Genomic DNA, 21,075 nt, shown 5'->3' on the forward strand with positions numbered 1-21,075 from the left:
CAAGGGGTGGATGGATAGGAATAGTGGAATAGTATTAAGTCGTGCACTCTGTCACTTCACAGTAAAAGGTTTCCTGGTTCAGATTCCACTAGGGGGCTTTTCTGTGTGGCCTTTGCATGTTCTCTTTGTGCCTGGTACTGTGGTTTCATCTCACTGTCCAAACTCTAAATCAGCCATAGGTGTGAATCTTTCTATGTACACTCAACAAAAATATAAACGCAACACCTTTGTTACTGCTCCCATTCCCCATGGGATGGACGTAGAGACCTAAAATTCATTCCAGATACACAATATAACCATCCCTTCCAAACAGTGGTCACAAATCAGTCCAAATGTGTGGTAGTGGGCACATCTGCCATATTGAGATAATCCATCCCACCTCACAGGTGTGCCACATCAGGATGCTGATCTGACATCATGAGTAGTGCACAGGTGTACCTCAGACTGCCCACAACAAAAGGCCACCCTGGAATGTGCAGTTTTTTGTGCTATTGGGGGTCTGGGGACCCAGAACCGGTCAGTATCTGGTGTGACCACCATTTGCCTCATGCAGTGCAACACATCGTCGCATGGAGTCTATCAGATTGTCAATTGTGGCCTGTGGAATGTTGGTCCACTCCACTTCAATGGCTGTGCGAGGTTGTTGGATATTCGTGGGAACTGGTACACGCTGTCGTATACGCCGGTCAAGCACATCCCGAACATGCTCAATGGGTGACATGTCCGGTGAGTATGCTGGCCATGCAAGAACTGGGACATTCTCAGCTGCCATCTGCCGTGAACAATGTGAACCATGATTCATCCGTGAAGCGCACACCTCTCCAACGTGCCAGACGCCATCGGATGTGAGCATTTGCCCACACAAGTCTGTTACGGCGACGAGCTGGAGTCAGGTCAAGACCCCGATGAGGACGACGGGCATGCAGTTGAGCGTCCCTGAGATGGTTTCTGACAGTTTGTGCAGAAATTGTTTGGTTGTGCAAACCAATTGTTCCAGCAGCTGTCTGGGTGGCTGGTCTCAGACGATCTTGGAGGTGAACCTGCTGGATGTGGAGGTCCTGGGATGGTGTGGTTACACGAGGTCTGCGGTTGTGAGGCCGGTTGGATGTGCTGCCATATTCTCTGAAACGCCTGTGGAGACGGCTTATGGTTGAGAAATGAACATTCAATGCACGGGCGACAGATCTGGTTGACATTCCTGCTGTCAGCATGCCAATTGCACGCTCCCTCATTGCTTGTGGCATCTGTGGCATTTTGCTGTGAGACAAAACTGCACATTCCAGGGTGGCCTTTTGTTGTGGGCAGTCTGAGGTACACCTGTGCACTACTCATGATGTCAGATCAGCATCCTGATGTGGCACACCTGTGAGGTGGGATGGATTATCTCAATATGGCAGATGTGCCCACTACCACACATTTGGACTGATTTGTGACCACTGTTTGGGAGGGATGGTTATATTGTGTATCTGGAATTAATTTTAGGTCTCTACGTCCATCCCATGGGGAATGGGAGCAAAAACAAAAGTGTTGCGTTTATATTTTTGTTCAGTGTATGTCTCTGCCTTTTGCTTTCTCATAGCTGGGACAGGCCCAAGCTGCCAACTGCCCTAAACTGGACAAGCAAGTAAGAAAATTGATAGATTACATATAAAATACAATATTTCAAAGTCAGCAAAGCACAAACAGAATCAGAAGTTGCTTATTAAATCCAGTAAATGCAGTTTGTGTGTGGAATTTATATTTGAAGTTATTGTAAAATCTTCTGAAAATATATTCAGAAATTAAAATGTTTAATTCAGTGTCAGCTCCCCTCCCTGCTGCCAGTGTGTTATATCATTTACTGTAGGCAAAAAAAACAAAACCATTAGTTTTCTACTTCCTGTCAGTGCTCGAGATTACCAGTGTTGCATTAAAAATGTGCCTGACGTCTTTTAGCAACATATAGATAGATCTAAATGTTTATTGTGTCTTTTTGTCATTGTTACAAAACAATATTAATCTGAGGTGTAGCACAGATTTCAGGGACCCTAATAGAGACTGTCTCTGTGAGCACAGTTTGAAATCTCCCCACACATACTCACCATACGAAGTCTACAATTAGTATCAAGCTTAACAGTGTTATTTTCTTTGTGTATAAAATGAAATTCTTACACAAAGAAAATTTCCCCTGAACAAAGACATTCAGTTGCATCCAGAGAACAAGGCGTCACTAGAAACATGACTTGCAGAAACAGAATAAGCTTTCATGACATTTTGAACTTTTACAGCATCGGATTTTTGAGTCATTACTGGAAGTATCTGCAGTATATAACATGTTTGTTAGCAACTAAAACAATATGGCAGTAAGTACCCTATTAAGTAAGCAAGTGCTGTTTAATTCTAAAAAAATAATTTAACACTGATGTTTTCATTCAGTGCTCATCGGTTGGTTGGTGAGGTCTTGATGCTTGGGGTGGTGGTGTCACTGTTCATGCAGGATTGATCTTCTCTAACATTGCATGTAGTGAACAAAACAACGTCTTCTTCTTGTTTTTTAAGATTCTGTAATACATTACAGAATCGGTCTTCCTGCCGATGCAGCTCCAGTTGTGTGAGCTCTCTTTCATTGTTCTCTGTTTAAGGGGATTGAGTATAATCTGCATGCCATATAGACAGGCTTGATGTTATCTGAAAAAACGCACAGCAGACTTGAGGTTCCCTTTTGTGGCTGTGGTGCTGCCAGCTGCCAAGAGGCACCCTTAACGTCTTTCATGAGACCCTCAGCCAGGTGTCAGGCAAAAGCTCCCGCTTTGATTGGCTGACACAGCTTCCAGTTCAGTTTCAGTTCTTCCTTCTGCTCCTCAAGATGCTTTAAGGAGTTGCAGGAATACTTTTGAATTTGCCTCCTTGCACGACAACGTGAACGTGTGCTCCACCGTCTCATTTTCACAGACCTGTGTCTCTTGGAGCCAAGGTTAGGAACAGTTTATCTCGGAGTTTAGAAATTTCCGCCAGGACACAGTGAACAGTTGAAGCTTTTTCTCTCTGGGTTCAGACTCTGACATTCTTGAAGGAGTGAGTCTTCAATTAAAGACAGGCTCAAAGTATTAGTGCCAACAACCTGTAAACTAAAGAAGGAAGACCATCGGAATACCGTTAATTCTAAAAAGATCAACAAGAAAGAAAGTTACAAAAAAATACCAGAACCTAAAAAACAGATCTAACAACATACAATGTGTTTATTACCAGGATCCCACAGAAAAGTCTTTTCTTAGAAGAGTGCTGGCAGATCAACCTCACCAAGGAGAGGCCATGAAGCAGCTCCTCACAGGAAGAAAGAAATGGCAGGAAACATGGTTCTAGTAAAAATGTATCATTTGACTTACTTAATAATACCACAGTAACCTCTTAAATCTCTGTGTTCTCCTCACATCATGTCTGTTATGTGATGGAAAAAACAGGAGATTGAGGGAAACTACAGATAAGAGAGATTCAGGAGAAGGTGCAGACACAAGAGGGAGACAACCCAACCACAGAAATACATTAAAACACAGAGTATGTGCTCAGAGACACACAATATGTGTGGTACACTTGTACAGGACTCTGTCTACTGTCAGACCAGGGAGAAGAGGAGCAAGGAGACCATGGCTTCAAAAATGAGGAATATGATCTCACCCCAACAGACAAATCCTATTCCTCGTGGATCTGCAAAATATAGAATTTAAATGAGATATTTGAGAAATGTATTTGAGATATTTGTACCCTCATCCCTCCAATAACTAATACAGCTTTGTATAATTTTGCATGAATAAAGTAATAAACATTTACAGTGCACCTGTGTCCAGGGCTGTTCACTCACTGCTGTATACAAATGTGAGCACATTTATGCAACGAGCCTTGTTCACATGTATGTTTTACTATGTGAAAAATACACCAATACACCTGTTATTCATACGAGGATTATTGTATACATTTCTTAATCTAATAAACAAATCAGTAAAAGTGAAAAAAGTAGGGAGCAGCAGACACAGGCCACATTCATTCATTTATTAATTCATCTGTTAGTTAAGCATTACTAATCATATGATATTATTTCCTCTTACTGCGCCCAGGGGCATTTGTGCTTTTGCTGCGATGTTTTGATTTGGTTAGCATGTTGGGGCGATGTCCCAGCCATAGACTGCAAATGACAGAAGGATGTAGCCCTTGTAATATCCCCCTTTGGTTTGTGCAGTCCTGTTTTGAAGCTTTAAGTTCAGCATTCTGTTTGCCTCCATGCTGGTTTTCTGAAATGCCACAAGTGGAGTTGATCTGACTGAGAAAACCGCCAGTTGACATGATGGTGACTTTCCACTCATAAGATAAATTGTACTCAGCTTTGAGTGCTCCTAGCTGACACGAGTGGCACCGGGTGTGGTCTTCTGCTGCTGTGGCCCATCTGCTTCATGGTTCAGCATGTTGTTCATTCAAAGATGCTCTTCTGCACATCTTGCTTGTAACGACTGTAATTACTTTTACCCGTCTGGATATTTTCCTCTGACTTTTGGCTTTCTCTCCCAGCTCGCTGAATGTTTTGTCTTTTTCAGACCATCCTCTATAAACCCCATAGATGGTCATGTGGTCATCTCAGTAGTTTCTGAAATATTCATACCAGCCCATCTGGCACCAACAACTGTGTCACATTCAAATCCACCTAAATCCCCTGTCTTTCCCTTTCTGATCCTCAGTTTGATGCAAAACATCTTGACCATGTCTGCATGCCTAAATGCATTGAGCTGCTGCCTTGTGATTGGCTAATTCGATATTTGCATTAAGAGCAGCTGGTCAGGTGTAAAAAAGTTGCTCCCGGCTGGCCGCTAGCAAGACTGAAGGTTTCACACACTTATGTACTCTCTTTTGTGGTTGCTATTTCCTTTTTGCAGTTCCCCTGTAAATATTGTCTGTTGAGATGTATTTGTATCACTCACTTCCTGTACTACAGGATATTTTAGCTTGTAGTTACTTATCTTATTTTCAGGAGAAATGTATCTTCTGCCAAGAAAGTAGTTATTGTGCACTACTGATCCATGGAGCCACACCCAGCCATAACAACATTTTAAAAAAATTCCAGTAATGTGTCCTCGCTCTGGCAGCAGTTCCACTGGTGTAGCTGAACACACAAAACTGTTTCTGAAATAGTTAATACAGCTAAAAGCTGTGACTTCTCTATTGTCCCACTGTGGTGTCAGAGCAAAGGTGAAGCCGAAAACTTGCTTCATCTGGAAGAACCAGATTTAAGGAAAGTAAAAGTAAAAAAGGGGGGTTGGAGATGAAAATTTGGTTAGTTTTTAGGGAGAAACGACGATTGAGAAAAGGGTTGTGGAGACAAGAAGAACCAGAAATTGTTGACAGAAGGTCGGGAGGTTGGGATTATGCATAACGAAAGAAAAAGAAGGCAAATCTGTGCTGGCGAAAGGCCATGTGTGTTTTTGCTAGTAAAAAAAGAGAAAGAAAAAAATGCCAGTTAGCATAACTTACTGACATAGTTTCAGCGATAGGGTGTGACACAAGCAGAGGATGGGGGTAACTGCTGTTTGTAGCCGCTCATCCAAGGAAGTTAACAAAGGTCTGAAAACAATGCAATTAAATGCAGGGTTAAAGGTGTGCAGGCTCAGTCTGAAGGACTGGGCAGAAAATGTTTAGTACAGGACGCTTGTGCTTAATAAACTACGACACTACGTGGTTTTATGTTATTGTCATAATTTTCCATTTTCCACCATTAGCGTGTGTGTGTGAGAGGTCCTGAAAGATCCTGTTCTTGTGACTCACAAACTGAGATTAATACCAGTTTGTTCCCACAGTGTCGCACACGGTTTCCCCCAGGCTTTAAATGGACACTGTTCATGCTACACATACTCTATATTACATGTCCACCAACAAACTTGATTGTACACTTCCACATGTAGTGACTGTGACGCAGACTGTCTAGTTTTTCGTTTTCAGAATTCCTCTTGTGGATCTTTTAGCTGTGACTACACATGCTGGTGTTCTTTGTGTGTCTCTCTGACTTTTCTTTTTTTTTTTTTTTGTACAGATTTATTAGACAATATAAATGTTAAAATGATGAAAATACTTTTTTTTCCCCATTAGATTTATTGACACCCATTATTACCACTATTATAGAAACATCTGATATTTTGTGTAGCTGAAATTTTAAATTTTGGTTGTCAGATTTACATTTTTATAATGAAAAATTATTTGTGAGGGGGGGGGGGAATCAACTTTGAGGAAAATATTTTAGAAATAAGCTGAATATTTTAAGAAAAGATAAGGATTGATTTTGATTTTCAGGATTTGACAGCTGGAATTAAATGTGAATCCAACTTTCAGACAGTCACACACATAATTATCCATCCTGTCCTGGCATTAAACCAGTGGTTAGACAGCTGCTCTGAGTTATTTACCTTTTTCATTTGGCAGTAAAATTAACAATATCCTCCTGACAACAGGTGAAAAAAATAATTTTCCCATTGAACTGTTTGATTTCCTGCCTCTTTGGAGGCCACACTAATACATGAGAAATCAATGGGAAGGCCAGGGTGTCCTCTGTTTAGTACATCAGGACTTAGTAGGCTATCTGAAATAGGTCAAAAGACGTTACACTAAAAACACATGTCCATTACAGAGGATATTAATGAATATGCTGGTTCTCCGGAGGATATGACTCTATTCTGTAATAAATAAATAAATAAATAAATAAATTTCTCTCTCACAGAGAGGAGCTTTAAACACTCCCCGCTGCCATCATGATTGCCAAATTTGCCTTCAAGGAAAGAAACCGGTGTGCGTAAACACTGAAAGGGTTAACTCATAGTAGAAACCCATCTGCACGGAGCTCCGCCTCACAATTGTTGAGGTTGTGCGCCTCAGAAATCACACCACTCCAGGCCCCGCCCCCTCCCCACTCCCCCGGATCCCACCCACAGGCTCCTGGACCACATTGAAAGGGGCTCTGATGTTGTCACAAGCTATAGTCTGCGGAGCTCCATCATCAAGAACTTCCAGCAGGAGCATCTCTGTAACAAGCAGACCGCAACTACTGTTCCAAGTGCCCCAGCATTCCCACTATCCCCAGTGTTACTGACAGGCTGGAAACTCATCAGTGTAGGCTTTCAGTGGAGCATCTTCCAGAGCAGCTGCCAAGCATGAGATTGCTGTGTTGCGCCTCCCTGCTGTTTCTCATCAACTTCGTCTTTCAGACAAGTAAGTTCTGAGATTTGCATCCAAACTTTGTGAATTTATGCAGTCCGGACTACTTTTACAGAGTGTGTGCGTGTGCGCTGTGGTGCTCCAGCTTGATGCCGTTCAGTGAAGATATGTGGATCAAATCTTACCGCTTGCGCTTTCTTTAAATGTAAAGACTTGAGGAGGGTGGGGTGATGGTTGAAGGGGCTTCTGTTTTATCACTTAAAAATCAAAATTTTAAATCGTTCATATATCATCATTGTTCATATTTTCCGTCATTAGTGTCTGTGCAGCCTTTAATTTTAAATATAATTGTTCTCCTTGACTTTCCTTGCCGGTGTGTTTTTGAATGAAGCTGCATTTTTTGTGCCTTCATTTACTGGCGCTCAGCGCAGCAGCTTCTGCAGCCAATCAGGTTTGAAGTGTGTGTGTGTGTGTGTGTGTGTGTGTGTGTGTGTGTGTGTGTGATTGTTTAAAAAAAAAAGTGTCAGGTGGGGTTTCTGAAGAGCCGGTTTTGAAAGTCGCTGTCATTCATAGTGATTCAGAAGGAGCGCCTTTTGCGCAAAACCCCAAACGTGCAAACACCCCGGGCTGTTCTGATTCAGATTTGGATGAATTACAGGTGCACATAAACTCCCTACAATATCCTCCCTGTTTGCAGGAGGGTGGAATGCCAGATACCGTGAAACTGACTGGATTCTCTCCAGATCATCCCAAACCACAGTCATCTTCAGGCTGAATTTCTCACAGCTTTGAAAGCCACACAGTCACACCTGTTCCCAACATACTAGTTCGAGAAAGTAGTGTGACAGGAACATGTCGGAACTGGTTGTCGCCCTTCCGCATTTCCTCAACAGTCACAAAGAAGCCTTGTGCTTAAAAGTTTCAAATTTCGACAGACGACCTGCATTACCTGCATTTCTGTCTCTGTGATGCAGAGACGTTAGATCTTATTCATTTTTAAAGGTGTGTTAATATAAGTTTAAGTCTGAGCACTAAGGGGCATCTTATTTAACATCAGGGTCAGTGACTGACATACATCGGATGTCAGAGACTGGCAACCTCCCCCCTCCCAAAAAACAAAAAACAGGCATATGGGCACATATTGTTGATTTGCCCTCAATCAATAACCCAGTCATTCAGTCCACTTTGTCTTTCAAGGTCTGAACTTTAAGCCCATTAAGTAAATAACCAGCGGGTCTGACCAACATTTCACTGGATTCAGGGAATGAGAGCTGATGCAGAAATAGCAAAAGTCCACTGAGCAGCCTTAACATTCAGAGAGAAGAACAGTTTTATTACCTGCAAGGAAATCCTCAGAAGCCTGTCAGTATGAAATAAATCATTATCTTTATAGCGATGGCAGTATTGCCATTGCCATAAATATTGTGTCATAAAAATGAATAGCTAATCTCTCCCTGGTGTAGATGTTTGCAAATCTGGAGTCATAAAAATACTACAACAAGAATAAACTCAAGGAAAGCCGTCACCTTATTTGATGACCGCGTAAACACCAGCTGTTTGACCTCTCCGAAGAGTCCATTATGATTTACTATGCATGAGATGTGTATGTAAGCATACATAATTTATGATTAGCTTTCATTGAGCTGCTCTTATGGGGGACACACATATGAAAATGTACATTTTGGAATCCGTAGTGAGACGCAGACTGTTGGTTTCTTATATAAATCTGGTTATTTCAAAGTTTCAGAGGCTAGAAGTAGGAAAGGCCTAAACTACCAGCTCTTGTGAATTTCTGTTAACATTCATATGCACTCTGATTGGTTCTTCTAGCTCAGAAGCTTTAGTGCTTCCATTAAAGATGAGGTTTTGGAAGAAGAGTTTGTGCCTTCAGTTCTTTTTCTACCAGGAACCATAAATGCCTGAAGCTTCCAACTGCGATTATGAACTGACTACATCAGCATATCCCTGATAAAGGCACCCTGCCCTACTCACATACATGCTGTAACTAGATTAGCCATTTATCTTTTCTCTAAATAACACTGACGCACTAGTGAGCTGACACCAAATCTCTCGGGATTACCTGATATTTCTACTCCAACAACAGAAATACTTTTAGCCACGCTGTTGATGTGGCTCTGCGTTAGTCTGTCACTGGGTTCGTCCACCTGTATAACCTTCAACTGCTATTGGATTTTCTTTCTATTTATTGTGTTTGAATGATATTACGTTTTACACACCTATCCTCAGCATGAGGTCTAGCCTAAACTGTATTTGGTGTTGCTGCTAATTACCTAACATGCTAATTTTGCTAATGGTTGTGTGATGGATCGTGTGGCGTGGAGTGTGGAGTTTAGAGCTCCCAGTAAAAAATGGTGTGTGAGGTGTAGCAGCTTCATAAACAATTGCTAAAACAATTTTTTTGAACTTTTTTTTTTATGTCCGTCTTTCACAGATGCACTGATAACATGTGGAACCAACCAGTTCCAGTGTGGGAATGGGAGATGTATCACACTGAGGTGGGTGTGCGATGGCTCTGATGACTGCGGAGATGGCACAGATGAACTTCCTGGTACCTGTGGTGAGTACTCCGTGACCTGATCTGTGAATGGACTTTCTTTGGTGCTTCCACAATCCCGCAATCCAAGACCTCAGTTAAGATTTTCTTTGTTGTGCCACTTCCAGCGGTCAAAACATGCAAACCAACAGAGTTCAGCTGTGCAGGGCGTCTTAACCAGTGCATCCCGAGCACGTGGCACTGCGATGGTAAAGCGGACTGTGAGAATGGAGCTGATGAGGTGAATTGTGGTAAGTCCGAGTTCAGAGCCCCATGCATTACCCAGCTTCCTACGTTCGCTAATGTTGCTTCCTTGTTCTGATCGACCTGTCAGCGGCCAAGCAGTGCACGGGGTCCGAGTTCCGCTGCAAGAGCGGCCAGTGCGTGTCGTCCTCCTTTGTGTGTGATGACGACCTGGACTGCGAGGACGGCAGCGACGAGGAATCCTGCCCGCCCGTCACCTGCAGTTCCGCTTCCTTCCAGTGCAACAACACAGTTTGCCTTCCACACCTGTGGGCCTGCGACGGGGACCGCGACTGCACCGACGGCTCGGATGAGTGGCCCGAAACCTGCGGGACAAAGACTCCTGACCTCGTGAGCATTCATCACTGCTCCTCGATAGAGTGGCTTTGTGGCAGTGGAGAGTGCATCCATGTTAGCTGGAAGTGTGATGGACAGGCTGACTGCCTTGATCAATCAGATGAAGCTAACTGCTGTAATTATGAATTTTTTTTTTAAAAAAACTATCTCTTTGTCCCTTTTTATGAATTCATTAGCGCTGCTATTTCTTACAATCTCTTGTCCTTTTCATCCCCCTAGCTCATGCCACCTGTTCTCCTGACGAGTTTGAATGCAGCGATGGTACTTGCATCCATGGGAGCCTGCAGTGCAACCATCAATATGACTGCAGGGACATGAGCGATGAGATTGGCTGTGTGAATGGTATGAGTCCCACCTTTTGGACAGCCGTGTGAATCTCTAATCTATTTTTGCTGAACTCGTCTTTTATGTCCATACACAGCGACCCACTGTGAGGGCCCAACCCTGTTTAAATGCCGCAGCGGAGAGTGCATTAGTATGGAGAAGGTGTGCGATAAGAAACGTGACTGCAGGGATTGGTCAGATGAACCTCTTAGGGAATGTGGTGAGTACCCCTCATAAATAACTGTCTGATTATTTCTGCTTTTTTGTGCTTTTAATAAGATTTACTATACTTTATGAATTCCAATGAAAAAGATCCTTCGTCTTCTTCCTTCAGACTCCAATGAGTGCCTGTACAACAACGGTGGGTGCTCTCATATTTGCAAAGACCTGAAGATCGGTTATGAGTGCTTATGTCCCCCTGGATACAGCCTAGTTGACACAAGGCGCTGTGAAGGTAGGCCACACTATTACAGTAAAAAAATGTGAACTTCAACCAGATTAACAAACGGTGCTAATAATCTATTTACTTTTGACCCTTTTACTGGCTGCGCTTTTAGATAAAGAAGGATCTCGTAATTCCATGTGTACACAGTGACTCGACATGCTCGGACTCCTGGTTCATTGAATTTTAAAGACATTTCTCTTTTCATTCGACTCAGATATCGACGAGTGTGCCAACCCAGACACCTGCAGTCAAATCTGCATCAATCAGATGGGCAGCTACAAATGTGAGTGTGAGGAGGGTTACCAAGTTGACCAAGCAACTAAACACTGCAAGGCCATTGGTAAGTATTCGAGCTCTCTGTGTTCTGCCCATGCTGTTCTCTTGTGTTGTTGTGTAATCATTAAATGTTTAAACTTGATGACTAAACCGTTTCGCTGTTACACTTCGGGGGGGTGGGGGTTAAGGATCATTAAAGTCCTTTTTAAGCATAAAATTAGATTTATTTATATAAAGATAATTATGCATTTGGTATTTGTTTTGTTGAATGTCCATAGATATAAATAAGATTGTGTTAGAATAGAAATAAAATTAGATTTTTGGCACTTTTTCTATAAGAAAACAGAGTTTATATTTCACACAGTGTCACAAGTAGAAGGTGCAGACTGTATATAAAAGATGTAAAAAGATACCATGACATCACTAACTGGTCTGTGGATTAGCACGAAGCCTTTAATTTATGCTCATTAGCAGCCTTTTTTTTTCTTTTTTTGAGCCAGAAGTAATCAAATTCAGTTTATCAGTTAAAGCTAGCAAGCTTATTAGCTCTCTTGCTCTCTTTCGCATGAATGCTGTTTAAGTGGCAAAATTGTATTAATTATATTCCTAGAACGCCACCACTTATCTTCCAAAGCTAGGATACATATTGTATTCGTATTAGTGCTGTCAGCATTAATCTCGTTAAAATGACGTTAACGCTATAACCGCGTTAACGCGGCAGTCCTCTGTTAGCACGGTTAGCTCGTTAGCGCTGTCCAGCCCCACGCACAGGGTGATCCGCGCTAACTCGCTAACAGAGATTTGCCGCGTTAATGTAGTTATGGCGTTAATGTCATTTTAACGAGATTAACGCTGACAGCACTAATTAGTATCATTTAATTTCACTTTTACTTAAATAGGAAACTGCAAAATAAAATATACCTCATTCTGTCCTTGTAGGAACAATAGCCTACCTTTTCTTCACTAACCATCATGAGGTCAGAAAGATGACTCTGGACAAAAGTGAATACACGAGAGTAATCCCTCGCCTAAAGAACGTCGTGGCGCTCGACATGAACATAGCCACCAAAGAGATCTACTGGTCAGACATATCCCAGAAGAAAATCTACAGGTGAGCAGGAATGAAACCGGAGCGAAAATATTCTTTTTGTTCATGATACTCTTATTTGACACTTGTTTTTACTTTCTACCCAGAACTCCAATGAACTCGGCTGAAGACTCCACTCAACACCACATCGTGATCGGTAATGACATCGATGCTCCTGAGGGAATTGCCTTGGACTGGGTCCATGGTAACCTCTATTGGACCGACAGTGTTCGTGGCACGGTCTCAGTTGTAACTGCTGACGGTAGCCGACGTAAAACCCTCTTCCACCAGGACTTATCGAAACCCCGCGCTATTGTGGTAGACCCCCAAAGCAAGTAAGCTAATAGCACTGGTAATAGCAGTGATGCCTATATTGTTTGTTACGCGTACGTAACAGAACTATTTTTTTCACATTCCAGTTTTGTTTACTGGACCGACTGGGGGAATCCAGCTAAGATTGAGAAGGCAGGTCTTAATGGAGGAGACCGCACCGCACTGGTCACTGACAACATCGTGTGGCCTAATGGCATCACACTCGGTAAACTCAAGCACTCATGTCTCTTCAGTTTCAAGTTTTTGATTATTTATTCATGTAAACGTTAACACCAGTGTTCACTCTAGTCTAACTTTCCCCAACCCACTTCCTCCCCAGACTTGCTAAACCAGCGGCTATACTGGGTGGACTCTAAGCTGCACACCCTCTCCAGTATCGATGTTCAGGGCGGTGGTCGACGCACCCTCATCATTGATGAACACAAACTCGCTCACCCACTGGGGCTTGCTGTATTTGAGGTACCAATTTACCAGCTGATAAACCCAGAGACGCATGACCAGTACATCTCATAAACAACTCGCTGCACATGTAAACTGTAGTGTTTATCATATCTCAAATATTCAATCTTAACTGTTTCTGTGTTTGCAGGAAAAAGTGTTCTGGACAGATGTGAGTAACAGTGCCATCCTCAGCGCCAACAGACTGACTGGTGAGGACATTGTGCCGCTGGTGGAGCACCTATCGTCACCAGAAGACATTATTCTGTTCCATAACCTCAAACAACCTGCTGGTAAGAGAGTTACAGTACTAAAAGACTTATTTTTTAAAGATAAGATGAAGTTAAGTCGGGGCTTGCTTTTTCTATATTGATATTAGAAATATTGTCAGCTAAACAGTGAGATTTGCATCTATTAATTGGGTGCTTAGCCCAGCTCATTCACTTTTGTTTAGCATACAGACATGAGAGTGGAAGCTATCATCCAAAGCGTACATTCCAAAGATTCCACTGTTCTTTTTTTTTTCCCATTGCAGGAAGAGACTGGTGTCAGGTGTTCAATGGTGGTTGTGAATTCCTGTGCCTGGCAGCTCCTCAAATAGGAAGACATCCCCCCAAATATACCTGTGTCTGTCCAGATAACATGACGCTAGCCAGGGATATGAGGACATGTGTACCAGGTATGCTAGCAATAGTAATACGAATCACGATAAAATAGTTGCTACAATGTTATATGTGCATAATATATAATAATATAAGTACAATATTTAAGTCGATCAAGCAGCCTTTACCTGACTCCCTGCCTCCTGTTTCTTTTTACCAGCTGTGCCAACACCTGAAGCTACTGGGCTGCCTCAAGTTCCAGCCACAAGTCCTCCTTATCTGCTACCAGTATCACCCAGCACCACACCGACAACAATACTCAGGACTACACCCAGGACCACACCGAGGACCATACTCAGGACTACACCCAGGACCATAGTGAAGCCTAAGTTTCACACAACTACTACAGTGCCGGGCTTAACTCCCAGCACTGTCGCCAGACCAGTGCTACGGCTTACCAGTCCTCCATTCAGGTCCACCACACCACAACAAAGGATGCCTTTACCGCAGCCAGGAAATCCTAAAGTCTCCCAGACCACCACTCAAGCTCCAGTCACCTCTCCAAGTGAGTTGCCAAAGTGCCAAGAGAGTTGTTTTGCAGATTTCAGATAACAGGTTCAGCTCTATGTATCACTAACTTAAAATATTGTGCTTACCTTTGCATTAGATATCCGACCTGAATTTGCTGAAGTGCTAACCGAGACTGTGTCTACCACCCCAATAGCACTTTACGTTATACTACCTCTTGGTAAGCTCTTTAAGCTTTTGCTCATTCACTGAAAACCCAGTACTGACATCATGTGTAACTAGCCTCGGCATCCGTTTCCATCAAATAGCGATCATCGCTCTGGTGGCTGTTGGTGGCGTTCTGCTCTGGAGGAACTACAGGCTGAAGAACACCAACACAATTCACTTTGACAACCCCGTTTATCAAAAAACCACTGAGGAGCAGGTGCACATTTGGAGGAGGCTTGATGGTTACTCATACCCAAAAGTAAGTCTAAAAGGTGGTAATTCTACAATATAAATATTAATATTAATCTAAATGTAAAAAATTGCTGTTAAACCTTGTTTTGTTGCAGTATCCATTTTGCATCTTTATTTCTAACTTTATTTTTTCTTTGCATTCCTCACAGAGACAAGTTGTGAGTTTGCATGAAGAGGCAGACAATCCAGTTTTTGCAGAGAACTGAAAAATGATGAGCAGAGTGGAAGGAGGTGCCTTAATGATAAGCTACCTTCTTCATCGTTTAGCATTGTTACCTCGCGCAGCACAAAGATATGGTGATCAAAGCCTGTATGTGACAACCTTAAACCACTATATCCTCAAAGATACATAGACGTTCTACTGTGAAAATACCAGTTAATTTTTTTTTCTTATCAAGGCGTACATTTTTTTCTTCATTACTCACCAAAACATACCCGATCATCAGATTGAGAAGTCCTTGATGTTGATCATTTTTAGTTGTTATTATAACTGCTTTGCTGGCAGTGTAACTGTGTCATCTTTCAAGCCACTTGCCTGCTTTTGATAATATTACATCTTGCACTACTTATCATTTAAAATGGTAAATGGCCTGTATTTATATAGCGCTTTACTAGTCCCTAAGGACCCCAAAGCGCTTTACATATCCAGTCATCCACCCATTCACACACACATTCACACACTGGTGATGGCAAGCTACATTGTAGCCACAGCCACCCTGGGGCGCACTGACAGAGGCGAGGCTGCCGGACACTGGCGCCACCGGGCCCTCTGACCACCACCAGTAGGGAACGGGTGAAGTGTCTTGCCCAAGGACACAACGACCGAGACTATCCAAGCCGGGGCTCGAACCGGCAACCTTCCGATTACAAGGCGAACTCCCAACTCTTGAGCCACGATCGCCCCGATAAACAACAGTTTCAGGAAATAGTCTATTTTCTGTAACCAAATGTTTAGCTTTCGCCTCCTGAGTTGCTAACTTTGTTTACCATAATGATTGGAATCAGGCGAAAGCAGCTAGCCTAGCTTTGTCAAACAGGAAAATCATCTCTAGAGCTTTTTTCTTAAGTTCGTATAAAAACAACACTGAAAAGTGACGTGTCAGCACCTTACAGGTGTTATGTAGTAAAATTAGCAAGGTGATTGCTACTTCTGTGCAAAATGGTTTGCTATCTTATGCTAAGCTAATCTAAACTGCAGATAGTAACAGATTATAGTTTTTCCTTTAGAGTTGAGTATGCAGCAGGTGAATGTAAATGCTAAACATGCCTCATTCACCCATTCATACGAGCACTGCTTCTATGCAGAAGCGCTATCTAACATTCATACATGCATCAGAGAGCAACTTGGTCTTGCTCAAGGATATTTAGGATGCAGGCGGAGCAGCCAATAATGGAACTACCAACTTTACAATTTCTAGATGACCTGCTCTACCTCTTGACACATGTAATATTATGGGGGCAACACTGGGAGTTACATGCGCCATTGTGACCCTAGAGTGACCTCAATATGTCAGACTGATAAGTCATCATACGTCATACAATCTGCCTTAGTGTTGTGCAGAAATATAGTCCAAAACAACCTAATGGTACCGTTTCCATTTACCTAGAAAAGAATCTCAGGACACTACGAGTTTGTGCCTCAGTGTGCCTTTTCAGCTGTCCAATGTCTGTGCTAGAGAGGCATCTTTAATTTTTTTTTTTGCATGTAGATCCCTCATGGGGTGTAGTACATTCCTGAAAGGCTGAAAAGCATTGATTCAGACACATGTGACCAAAAGCGGAGTGTATAGTGCTCTGTACCAAGTCACATGTGTATTTAAGTGCTCCCTCAGGACCGGCTGCCTTATACCAGCATCGCTGACAAAAGAATGCCACGTGTCCAGACAGATTTCCTTTGTGGTTTATTATCATATATTTGTATTGTTGAGTTTCTTTTTTTTCTACAGATTTTGTTCACATGTTTATGTTGGTGCTACTGAGTGGATTTGTATATATGCATATTTACAGCATGTGAGATGGTGTTAGGCAGTGTTACAGTGCTTAACAACTTTAAAAGAGCACGATTGAATGGAAGGTTTTAATGCTACAGCTGCTCTAAATTATCAGTATTTGTAATTGGAAAAATCCTTTTTGCATATAAAAACATAAATTCAATGTGTTATTTGCCTGATAAATAACAATATTAATGTTTAGATTGACAGATTTCTAAAATATTTGTGGGAGCTGGGTTGTTTTATCACAGGTGATCTAATAAATGTGTTAAGCACTGTACCTGCAAGTGTGGTTATGCTAAAGACTATAATATCGTGTGGGTTAATGTCTGTTATCTGGATTTCAAGCTGAAAAATAGTCATGGGTGGAAATAAAGCCATACACTGAGTGACGGTGCGAACTAAGGCTGTAAATACAATGTTCATAAAAATGTACATATTTGCTCCTAACCCTTGTTGTTAATATTGTTTCATCCTTTAAACATTTACTGTACAGAAATAAATGGTTATATTTATTATGAAATCAGTTATCTCTGTATTAACAAAATTACAGATGTTGTTGAACTGCCGCAGCTGGAATTCTGTGGAGGGATATTAAGAGAGCTGTGTATAAATAAATCCCTGCAAACCTGAATGAACTGAAGCAACGTTGCAAAGAAGCAAATTTCTTCATAACAATGTGAGACACAACAAATGACTACTACAAGTTAATGCTGTTAAAAGTCGATCTAGAAGCTACTGAATCATGGAGTCTACATAACTGTTGACACATTTTGGGTGAATGAAATACTGACACAGTGCAGGACGGCACGCGTTGATATTCACCTGAGGTTGTATTTTCCTAATCTTAAGAAATGGTAGGAGACATTTTTATTTTGCTCCATAGGTAAAATCTGAGAATTAAAAGAGAATGTGTTTTCTTTTTTACCACGACTGTGTGCTTCACATTCTCAGTGTTGTCATCGTGGTCGTATTGTTTTTATAAGCGAATCCGGCTGAAAACATGGGTATTTTTTTTGTTTTTTTTGTTTTTTTTGCTGTGCTGAGGCTGCTATATAGGTCAGTTGAAAACAAGACCCATTTCGTAGAAAGTCCGCGTCAAAGCCAAAAGCGACACCCCACTATTCTCCGAAATTCTCCAACACGCCCACAAGTAGGAAAAAAACAACTTCACAATCTTTTGTTTATTTGTGTCAAATTAAATCGGTAGATAATAACACCGGTATAAGAGCTATAAAGTATTTTGTAAGAGAAACTTTATGATGTTAAATGATTAAGAAATACTTAATCTGTGTAACGTTCGCATCGTTAAACTTAGTAGGCTACTATAGTGAATTGAAGTGATTTAATTAATTAGCGAGCTTATCTGTATTTGTAGAAGAGTGAGCAGATGTAGGGAGGTATGCTTCTAAGTATTCTAAATCAGCTGTGGGACTAAGTCACAACAACAGTGACCGGGTACAGCTCTGTCCACGAGCGGTCAAATCCATCAGCAGACATGTGCAAGGTTCAAGGCTGAGTAGCAGCGAAGTGCAGAGCTGATAACAGGAGCCAGAAGATGCTAAAGACACGTGGGTAAACACAGAGCCACACAGGGATGCGAAAACAAGCAGACTGTCAGATGTTCCTCAGAGGAAGTGCCGTAGTGTGCGTTATTATGAACATATTGCATCATTATTTCATCCAGTGTGGGCCAATTTCCTGAGCTGACATCGGGCACACATCGTCCCAGACTCCGTGCTGTTGGGAAACAATACGGTTTGTTCTGTTTTCTAAATAAAGGTTTTATCTAAATACCTTCTGATCATTAATCATTAATTTAACCACTGTGATTCTTTTAGTTTCTTCCACAGATGAACATGTATAAGTTCAAGCGCCTTTCTGCCGTGTGACTCGTTATGTTTCATGTTTTTTAATATTTAATTTGATATTTAGGCTCTGTGGTCGCATAAACAGGATGGCTACTTTTACATAACTCCATTAATTAGGGTTAAATATTATTCATATGACAAATTTGACCGATGGTTCCTATAAAAACACCGAATGCTTAAGGGATGTTGTCCCTGAGTGGGTTGGGATATGACATTACTGCTCACCTGATACTGAGTAAACAAACTCCGTCAGCTGGGCAGACAGTTCCTGGACCAAACACTGACCTTTGCTCAGATCGTGTTTTTTGGAGACACACAACCCATATTTGAAAGGCACACACTGTTCACCAGACAGCAAATTTATCAGCATTGTTAACAATAATAAGAAGTGCATCGACTTTAAAGTTTTTAAAAAACATTTTGTGTTAGGAGTGCTGTCGATGCCTAAAACTTAAATTTATTTCCTTTTTTTGAATGATTTGTGGGTATTTTATCAGACATGAAAACAGGATCTCTTATAACCGCTGTATACTTTTTAAATAAATTAGAATTACTTATAAAAAAGCAATGAGGCAAGTTGTATAAAGTACTCAGTGCTCAGGTAGAGTATAAGAACCAGTCCAGTCCATGCATCACTGTATGAGTGCTATTTTAATTGTTGGTTTGGGTGAAGCTCTTTTTCTGAAAATAGCAAAAATATCACATATCCTCAAACAGTATGCAAATAGCTGAAAGTCTATTTAGTCAGTCTTTTTCCTGATTTGTTTATTTACTATTTGTTTGAGCTATACTTATAACAAAATTTGTTATAACAAAACCTCATTTATTCTTTCATAATGTTTTGTGTTCAAATTCCTTCATTTGTAAAAGTAACTGATAGCTAAAGCTTTCAGATGAGTGTAATGAAGTACAATATTTGCCTCTAAAACATTGTGGAATAGGAATAGAAACAAGCAAGAAACAGAAAAGAGTCATAAAACACAGCTAGCTCAAATGTGTATTTGAAGTAAATCATACAAGATAATGTCTGCACTTTACAACCAATCATTTGTCTAAGCTTTAGTTATAATGACTATTTTCTGTTAGTATTTGTATACTAAGAATTGGGGAGATATAAAACTTCATTAACTATATAAATTACCCTTTTTTGTCTAGCTAAAATATTTAATGTAAGATATTGCTGTTAGCTTCATATTTAGAAGCTTTACCTGTCAGTTCAGCCTCTTATGAGTGTATATGTACGTTACAATGACATTGGGTAAGATTTGCAACTCTATCCTATGAGTCACCTGTGAGAAATCATTAATATAGTAAATGTTAGTGGACTTAATATCTAACCGTGTCGTAGGGCCATTGTAAACCTGAGGTTAAACATTAGGTTTAATGAATTACACTGACTGCTTTGTAGAAAGATAAACAGAAAGCAACAAACACTCTACTTTTTTTTTTTTTTTATCTTTAGGCTTCATCAAAAGGTTTTCTCTTATTCAGTAACTTAATTATTTTGGAAAGGAAAATATCAAATCCAAAAGAAGAAACAACAACATATCAGAACAGCCTCATATTTCACACAGTCTTGCCCTCCTCCATCCTGTTCAGTAACTTCTCTCACCGTTTTTTGTTTAAACTAACTTTGCTCCACAGAAGTATTATTTATGTTTTGATGGTATCCATTTATGCATTTTCTGTTGTTGAGTCATAAACAGTTGCTTTACCCTCAAACTTTTTGAACATTTGTCTGAGTTTGGGACGATTTTTGAGCCCAGTAGATTTCATGCATATTATTTTTAAAGACTTTTTATCTGTAACTGTGTAAAGTTCCTTTCCAAATCATGGCTCTTTGCAATTTTCTGTTACTTTTCAATGTTTTAGCAAAGCATTTGAACACTAGTGTAGCTTATGGACATGTCTGCAATGTTACTTCTGTTAGAACAAACATAATCTGGTGAATAAAGCAGCATAGATGTAAATTCCTTTAAACGGGAAACTATTCAAAAATACAGTATAATCAATAGGATGTAAAAATGTAGGCCATGCAGTCCAAATAGGTACACAAAATATGTACTTACAGAAGAGCTGACATCAGGGGCGATTTTAGCCCATTTTTGGGGGTGCTTCAAAGCACCCCCAAAGATTTCTTACTTTTTTTGACAATATTTGCTGTTTGTGTGACACACTACTAAAAATATAAAAAGCATACAGTACTTGGTTGACATGTAACATTTTAACAAAAATAGTATAGATACCCCCCCCCCCCCCCCTCCCAAAATGTTTGTTCCAGCTCACCTCTCCCCTGCTCTATAGCACCCTTGCTGCCAGAACGATGGTGGCTGGCTGAGATGCAGCGGAGCGGAGGTGTAAGTGCCTGACTTAAAACAGGACATATTAGCTGCATTTAAT

General features: G+C 41.0%; 1 protein-coding gene across 1 annotated transcript; it reads left to right on the forward strand.

The window, feature by feature from the left end:
• Window positions 1-6,974: 6,974 nt before the first annotated feature.
• ldlra (low density lipoprotein receptor a) lies at window positions 6,975-15,967 on the forward strand. The gene is made up of 18 exons (XM_085453473.1): window positions 6,975-7,221; window positions 9,620-9,745; window positions 9,850-9,972; window positions 10,056-10,436; window positions 10,541-10,663; window positions 10,743-10,865; window positions 10,980-11,099; window positions 11,305-11,430; window positions 12,306-12,477; window positions 12,561-12,788; window positions 12,873-12,991; window positions 13,106-13,245; window positions 13,376-13,517; window positions 13,760-13,903; window positions 14,047-14,391; window positions 14,494-14,574; window positions 14,663-14,820; window positions 14,963-15,967. The coding sequence occupies exons 1-18, from the start codon at window positions 7,164-7,166 to the stop codon at window positions 15,017-15,019; spliced, it is 2,766 nt and encodes a 921-aa protein (XP_085309599.1). The 5' UTR covers window positions 6,975-7,163; the 3' UTR covers window positions 15,020-15,967.
• The last annotated feature ends 5,108 nt before the right edge of the window (window positions 15,968-21,075 follow it).

This window comes from Copadichromis virginalis, linkage group LG4, assembly GCF_057382275.1.
Source record: "Copadichromis virginalis isolate Kocher_CV1m ecotype Utaka linkage group LG4, C_Virginalis_male_GT1.1, whole genome shotgun sequence".
NCBI lineage: Eukaryota > Metazoa > Chordata > Actinopteri > Cichliformes > Cichlidae > Copadichromis > Copadichromis virginalis.